This window comes from Sesamum indicum, linkage group LG2, assembly GCF_000512975.1.
Source record: "Sesamum indicum cultivar Zhongzhi No. 13 linkage group LG2, S_indicum_v1.0, whole genome shotgun sequence".
Lineage (NCBI taxonomy): Eukaryota > Viridiplantae > Streptophyta > Magnoliopsida > Lamiales > Pedaliaceae > Sesamum > Sesamum indicum.
The window spans coordinates 13932641-13941353 of NC_026146.1; the positions used below are offsets into that span (position 1 = coordinate 13932641).

General features: G+C 36.0%; 1 protein-coding gene and 1 pseudogene across 1 annotated transcript; both read left to right on the plus strand.

The window, feature by feature from the left end:
- Positions 2189–4149, plus strand: LOC105156106 (sugar transport protein 10-like). Its single transcript, XM_011072150.2, has 2 exons — positions 2189–2557; positions 2655–4149. Exons 1-2 carry the CDS (start codon positions 2425–2427, stop codon positions 4064–4066), a joined length of 1545 nt encoding a protein of 514 aa, XP_011070452.1. The 5' UTR covers positions 2189–2424; the 3' UTR covers positions 4067–4149.
- LOC105156107 lies at positions 6728–8641 on the plus strand (annotated as a pseudogene).

Here is an 8713-nt window from a genome sequence, read left to right on the forward strand (position 1 = left end):
GGTCTTTTTCTTTTTCCAATATAGAATCAAAATCCTCGTTACAGGCGACGATGTAATATATGCTTCTATTTTTTTTATTTAAATTTTAGGAAATAATACTTTATTCATAAATATAATATATTATTAGTGCCCTTAATAATCAACTAGCTCAAAAGACGTCCAAGTATCCCAATCCAAAATGAGGGATGTTAAGGCCCACCAGACCGTTTGAGACCCAAGGTCCCCATCCAACATAAAGGACCAACCATAGCTGAACCCACACCCAAGAGCTCAATAGTTGACTCAACGACATTGACATTAGTTTATGTTAACAAGATGCCTCATATGGTCGATTTGGTTGGGATATGTGGCGCCTCCAGTGAAGAGTGAAACCTTCAAACCTAAAGATCTCGAGATCTTGGCTGTGGAAGGGCATTACCTAAACTGCTTTTTCAAATATTCTGGGAAATCCTTATCTATGGTGGATATTCTTATATGTGGAAGATCATCTTTATCCGCATGAGGTCTCGTGGTCCCTGAAGGAGATAGAATTATGGCGAATAACTACCCCCCTCCCTTCGATTTTATGGGGCCAGTCCAAATTATCAACTGCTGGTGGAAACCGCCTTTAAATCTTGAACTCCCATGTTAAAGAAGTGTAACTTTCAACTACACTTTCACCCAAAAAAAGAAGAAAAGAAATCTTAAATTCGGCTATGCTTATTCAACATATGTCATGATTTTATCTATAATCAAAATATTTAACATGGTTTTAGCTATAACTAATGTTATAGCAGTATTTGTAGAAACAACCGCTAATAGCCATTGCATAATTTTATATTAGTTTTAGAGTAGATTACAATGACATCTCCTTAACTTTGACATAATTACGAATACCCACTCGTTGTTTGAAAAACTACGTACAAATTGATGTTTGATGAAATTATGTAATTCTTGGATGGATGTATGAAATTGTCAACTATGCTCTTGCTGTATTTTTTCTTTTTTTAAAAAATAAAATTTATAAAAATCGGTCAGATTGGATGAAAAAATTTGAAAATTATAAATAAATTATCCACTTAATGTAAAAAGTAAAAACAATTTTAAAAATAAATAAAATTATAATTTTTAGTCCATAAGGGCATTTTGGTTAGTTCATCTAAAAAAATAGATGAAAATCTAACAAAAACTAACAGAATGAGTTAATTGTTAGACGACCATTAAAATCAGAGAGGTATTTGGTAATTTTTCAAACAACAAGAGGGTATTCGTAATTTTTTCAAACCTTAAGGAATGCCATTATAATTTATCCTATTTTTTTATTACTTGGAACATAGTAATTAACCATCACAAAAAACGATATTTCTTTAGTGATGTATGGTATATAAATATATTTGTTGAATAACAAGATAATATTTGTATAGGTTAAATGCAGAAACTCCCCCACCCAAACTTGTTTTTTTTACACTTGACACTTCAACCTTTGTGCTTGTAAATTGGATTTAGGGGCGGGTAAATTTATAATTTCAGACCCTATTCCTTTTTATGAGTTAAAAAAAACATAAAAAACTCCAAAAATGTCTTCTTCAACACCATTGTCACATATGAAAAGCATGTAATGAAGCAATTTTCCAAATGAAAAATGATCAAAAATGGCAAAACCCAAAATTGTTGGTAAATGTGAGTGTCACGTGACCAAGTTAATTAATATAGTTTTTCTCGTTTTGAGATAAAGATCTGAATTGCCCTGTCGACCAACTTTTATCAATTTTAGCTTTTATTACAAGTTAGTATCATAGCATGTATTTCCTTTAGTATATAAAATATATATCTTGTTGTTGATTTTAAATGTATTAAAATATTATTTCAAATGTTCATACATAAACACATATAAGAATATTATATATTAATTTGAAGGTCCTTCTTTAGCTGGCAAGAGAAGCCGTCAATGCTCCAATCAACATTTATTCCTTAATCCATACAAAATCCTCAAAGGATGGAAACAAAAATGGTAGTTGAAAATTTTTATTGTTGGTATTTTTTGGATATATGGATAATATTGATCAAGACTGTTAATAATAATTTGAACAGATCAGGAAAGCAGGGATGCCCATTCATTCCTTAATTCAGGGAGGCCATTCATTTTATTCATGTTGGTGTATAAATACCCTTGTTAGGACAAATGACAAGCATAAAAGAGAGACAGAAACAATAAATGCTGATGTAAATCTGCAGGAGAAGGATTGAAAAGAAAGAATATAGAAAAAGTGCAGTGGTTTCTCTATCAATGAAAAAGGAAAAAAAAACATTAATTTTAAAAAAATTGTAGAGGGACCTACTGCATCTTCTTGAAAAAATTCTTTCTTTTTTCCTTACTTTTGCAGGAAATTTTGCATGTTTACCCTCTCTTAAACATAGCTTATTAAGGTATATTAGTAGAATAAGATGGCAGTTGGAGGAGGTATCAGTGCTGGAAATGGAAAACAATATGAGGGTCGTGTCACGCCCTTCGTTGTCGTTGCATGTCTTGTAGCCGCCACTGGTGGGCTAATTTTTGGTTACGATATTGGTATTTCAGGTACGTATCATATCATGTACTTATTAAATCAATTACTTATGTTAATTTTTCAATCCTAAACTAATTATGTTGATCATTGCATGTAATAATTTTGTAGGTGGAGTTACATCAATGGATGAGTTTTTGGAAAAATTCTTCCCAGCTGTGTATGCAAAGCAGAAGAACGCGACGGGCCACGAGAGTCAATACTGCAAATTTGAGAACCATATGCTGACCCTTTTCACATCATCTCTTTACTTGGCAGCTCTTATTGCCTCGTTCTTCGCCTCGGCCACTACTAGAAAATTTGGGAGGAAAATATCCATGACGATAGGTGGTGTGGTGTTTTTGATCGGTGCTATTCTCAATGGTGCTGCTATCAATGTGGCGATGCTGATCATCGGTCGAATCTTGCTTGGTGTTGGCATTGGCTATGCCAATCAGTCGGTCCCTGTCTACCTATCTGAGATGGCCCCACCGAAACTAAGAGGAGCCCTCAACATTGGTTTCCAGATGGCTACCACCATCGGCATCTTTGCGGCTAACCTTGTAAACTATGGAACTGCTCAGATGAAGGAAAATGGTTGGAGAGTTTCTTTGGCGCTTGCAGCTGCCCCGGCTTTAATCATGACTATAGGTGCGATCTTCTTGCCCGATACTCCCAACTCCCTAATTGAAAGAGGGTTGAAAGACCAAGCCAAAGAGATGTTACAAAAAATTAGGGGCACAACAAATGTGCACGACGAGTTCAGTGACCTAGTGGATGCTAGTGCTGTCTCACAACAAGTTCGACACCCATGGAAGACCATTCTCGAGCCAAAATATAGGCCGCAGTTAGTGATCACATGTTTGATCCCATTGTTCCAGCAGCTAACTGGCATCAACGTGATCATGTTTTACGCTCCAGTGCTTTTCAAAACACTCGGATTTGCGGACGATGCCTCGCTTATGTCGGCTGTTGTTACAGGCTTGGTTAACGTGTTTGCCACCGTGGTTTCGATCTTGGTGGTCGACAGGTTTGGAAGACGGGTCTTGTTCTTGGAAGGTGGGATACAGATGCTTGCCTGTCAGATAGGGGTGGGTGTATTGATTGCTTCTGTGTTTGGCGTCTCAGGAAATGGCACATTTAGCAAAGGATTGGGGAATTTGGCACTAGCCTTGATCTGCATTTACGTGGCAGCATTTGCATGGTCCTGGGGGCCATTGGGGTGGTTGGTGCCAAGTGAAATCCATCCTATGGAAATAAGATCGGCAGGGCAATCCATCAACGTATCTGTCAACATGTTCTTTACATTCGTGATCGGACAACTTTTCCTCTCCATGCTTTGCCATATGAAATTCGGGCTTTTCTTCTTTTTTGGGGGATGGGTGTTGCTAATGACCGCTTTCGTCTACTTTTTTGTGCCGGAGACAAGGAACGTGCCCATTGAGGAGATGAATAGGGTTTGGAAGGTTCATTGGTTTTGGGGAAAATACATTCCAGATGATGCTGTCGGCCTTAGCCACAAGAGTAGTGATCATGATGCTTGACTGCAACAAGCAAAAAAATATGTATATTTTTCAATCTTTGTTCATAAGTGTAATTAAGGGTATAACTAGTAAAATTTGTCAAATTTTACATGCCTTCTTTGTTTCCTTATTTTGAAGTTGTACTCTTTTACTTTGATTATTAATTAAAAAAATTACTTTTCCCTCTTTTCTAATGAAATATTCTAGTTCAAATTGAATTTTGATTACTTTTTAATCAAGTACACAGAAACTTTTTAAGTTATCAATTGCTCTCTCTAAATTTTACATATTGCAAATGTGGTTTGTTTTTTGGAATGTCATGTATTTGGGTATAAATGAATCGATTCTAATTAGACTTTTTTATTATCTTTATATATTACTTTCTTTATATTTTTTATCAAATACATGTGTGAGCCTAAGAACCCCCATCCAGCATAAAGGCCCAACCATAGCTTGAACAAAACCCAAGAGATTCATGGTTGCCAGTGGCATTGACATCAATCTATGTCAATAAGATGCCCCGTATGTTAGATATAGTTTCAACCACCTCAACAGGATACATGGTGCCTCCAGTAATGTGTAAAACCTTAACATAAATATCTCTAGATTTTGGATGTGGGATTATGAGGTTTAGAGGTTTCCTTATTCATGGAGGATATTCTTATCTAGGGAAGACATCCTTAACCACATGAGGCCTTGTTGTGAAGGAGGCGAAATTCTGGCGAATAACTAACCCCCGAGTTTGAGGGGCCGGTCCCGACTTATCTCAATGACTCGAGGAAGCCACCTATAAATCTCGAACTCCCATATTCAATAGGAGTAACTTTCAATCATACTTGCACACACACAAAAAAAATACTTAAATTCGGTATGCTTAATCAATTTTTATCTTGGTTTATTCATGGACAAAATATTTATCATAATTTTTAGTTGTCACTAATATTTTAGCATCATTTGCTGAAACAACAGTTAGTAGTTGTTGCACAATCATGGTTAATTAGTATTTTCATTATTTTTTTATTACTTTTAATTATGGTAATTAACCATAAGAAAAATCATATTCTATCTAGTGGTATATGTACACAACATGACAATATTTTCGTAGGTTAAATCTAAATGACCCCCTTCATCCGCCATTTCCATTCACCTTCCCTGCTGCAGCGCCTGCGTCTCTCAACACCATGTGTCGTCCACCACCACTTCCGATCGCACGTGAACATCGTCCCGATTTGCTGCCGAAGCACCCAGTCCGCCTTGTAATCATTCGCCATTGTTCGCCTTGCCAGATCCCCCGCCCAAATCCGACATTATCTCCAAACTAAGCTTTCAACATTTTATTCAAATCAAGGGGCACCATGCTTATTGAAATCCTTCCATATCTGTCCTTGATTTAAACTATAAATATAAACATATTATCTTTTTGAAAGCGTTGATTATTAGTAACTTCATTTCTATGTTCTTGTTGCATTTGCTATTTCTATAAAAACACACACAATGAGACATATTTTTGGAATATCAGGTGCGGACAACAATTGCTACACACTCATCAAACTTGTAAGACTAAAATTGAAATCACCTAAAATTAAAATTAAAACTATATCAACCACATAAATCCCAATTTTCTAAGTTTTAACCCTATAAATTAAGAGGTGTTGATAAGTAAACGCAATATAAGTTTGATAAGTAGCAACTCCAAAACCCAAAATTGTTAGCGAGCATATTCAGATGAAGTTGATTAAATGGTTTTATGGATATTGGCAAAAATTGCAAAATTTAAAATATAATGGAGATATTTTGAAATGTCCCATCCACTAAAGTTATAGAACAATTAATATAGTTTTTTCCATTTTCTGATAAAGTTCCAAACTACCCCTGTAGACCAACTTTTATCGAGTCTAACTTTTATTATAAATCAGTTACATTTTGCCATTCGAATTATGTTTGTTTTTATAATTTATCATTAGTTTTTTTTTTTTTATATCAGTCTATCATCTCAACTTTGCCAAATTTTGTACTTAGACATATATGACCCATTTTTTGTTGATTTTTTTTTGTCGGAAAATCATCACATGTTGTGCATATATAAAAAATATCACATAACTCTTAAATATCACATGTGCAGTACACGTGATATTTTTTTAACAAAAAAACTTGATTGAAAAAGTTATAAATGACAAAGTGCAAAATTTTGTAAAGTTAATATGATAAATTAGCACAAAAAGACTTTAAATGCAAAATAAAATAAAAAAACAGTGATAATTTTGATAACAAAATGTAATTAATCTTATAAATTAGTTTCATAGTTTGTATTTCCTTTAGTATATATAAACATATCTTGTAGTTGATTATATAGGATGTATTAAAATATTTTTTTCAAATATACATGATAATATTATATATTATTTTTGAGGTCCTCCCTTATTTCAAAGCCTTAAACATAATTTATCCCTTAATTCATGCAAAATCCTAAAAGGAGGGAAAAGGAAAAAGTAGTTGATAATTTTCACTATTGGTACTTTTAGAACATATGGATGATATTGATTAAGTCTATTAATGATAGTCAATAGATCAGAAAAACACGGATGTCCAACACTTAGTTCAGTGCTGCCATCCATTTGAACTCATGTCTGTGTATAAATACCCTCGTCAGTAGAAATGTCAAGCATAAAAGAGAGACAAAAAACAATAAATGCCCATGTAGATTGAAAAGAAAGAATAAATAAAAGGTTCAGTGGCTTTTCTCTCAATGATAAAGCAAAAAAACATTAATTTCAAAAAAATTGTGGAGGAAGCTTCTGAATCTTCTTGAAAAAATTCTTTCTTTTTTCCATTCTTTTGTCAGGAAATTTTGCATGTTTAAACTCTCTTAAACATAGCTTATTAAGGTATATTAGGGTTTAGAATAAGATGGCAGTTGGAGGAGGTATTGGTGCCGGAAATGGAAAACAATATGAGGGTCGTGTTACGCCCTTTGTTGTCGTTGCATGTCTTGTAGCCGCCACTGGTGGGCTAATTTTTGGTTATGATATTGGTATCTCAGGTACATATCATATCATGTACTTACTAAATCAATTACTTATATTAATTTTTCAATCCTAAACAAATTTTACTTAATTATGTTGATTATTGCATGTAATAATTTTGAAGGTGGAGTTACATCAATGGATGAGTTTTTGGAAAAATTCTTCCCAGCTGTGTACGCAAAGCAGAAGAACGCGACGGGCCACGAGAGTCAGTACTGCAAATTTGAGAACCATATGCTGACCCTTTTCACATCATCTCTTTACCTGGCAGCTCTTATTGCCTCATTCTTCGCCTCGGCCACTACTAGAAAATTTGGGAGGAAAATATCCATGACGATAGGTGGTGTGGTGTTTTTGATAGGTGCTATTCTCAATGGTGCTGCTGTCAATGTGGCGATGCTGATCATCGGTCGAATCTTGCTTGGTGTTGGCATCGGTTATGCCAATCAGTCAGTCCCTGTTTACCTATCTGAGATGGCCCCACCGAAACTAAGAGGAGCCCTCAATATTGGTTTCCAGATGGCTACCACCATCGGCATCTTTGCAGCTAACCTTGTAAACTATGGAACTGCTCAGATGAAGGAAAATGGTTGGAGAGTTTCTTTGGCGCTTGCAGCTGCCCCGGCTTTAATCATGACTATAGGTGCGATCTTCTTGCCCGATACTCCCAACTCCCTAATTGAAAGAGGGTTGAAAGACCAAGCTAAAGAGATGCTACAAAAAATTAGGGGCACGACAAATGTGCACGACGAGTTCAGTGACCTAGTAGATGCTAGTGCTGTCTCACAACAAGTTCGACACCCATGGAAGACCATTCTCGAGCCAAAATATAGGCCGCAATTAGTGATCACATGTTTGATCCCATTGTTCCAGCAGCTAACTGGCATTAACGTGATCATGTTTTACGCTCCAGTGCTTTTCAAAACACTCGGATTTGCTGACGATGCCTCGCTTATGTCGGCTGTTGTTACAGGCCTGGTTAACGTGTTTGCCACCGTGGTTTCGATCTTGGTGGTCGACAGGTTTGGGAGGCGGGTTCTGTTCTTAGAAGGAGGGATACAAATGCTCGCCTGTCAGATAGGAGTAGGTGTACTGATCGCCTCTGTGTTTGGCGTCTCAGGAAATGGGACATTTAGCAAAGGATTGGGGAATTTGGCACTAGCCCTGATCTGTATTTACGTGGCAGCATTTGCATGGTCCTGGGGGCCATTGGGGTGGTTGGTGCCAAGTGAAATCCATCCTATGGAAATAAGATCTGCAGGGCAATCCATCAATGTATCTGTCAACATGTTCTTTACATTCGTGATCGGACAACTTTTCCTCTCCATGCTTTGCCATATGAAATTAAATTTGGGCTTTTCTTCTTCTTTGGGGGATGGGTGTTGCTAATGACCGCTTTCGTCTACTTTTTCGTGCCAGAGACGAGGAACGTGCCCATTGAGGAGATGAATAGGGTTTGGAAGGCTCATTGGTTTTGGGAAAAATACATTCCAGATGATGCTGTTGGCCTTAGCCACAAGAGCAGTGATCATGATGCTTGACTGTAACTTACAGCAACAAGCAAAAAAATATGTATATTTTTCAATCTTTGTTTATAAGTGTAATTAAGGGTATAACTAGTAAAATTTGTCAATAATATTAGCTA

What these genes read in the sequence shown, in the direction of transcription:
- LOC105156106 (XM_011072150.2), top strand. Translation starts at nt 2,425, where the DNA reads ATGGCAGTTGGAGGAGGTATCAGTGCTGGAAATGGAAAACAATATGAG. An exon ending in TTACGATATTGGTATTTCAG is followed by an intron (nt 2,558 to 2,654) that starts GTACGTATCATA and finishes ATAATTTTGTAG; the next exon opens with GTGGAGTTACATCAATGGAT.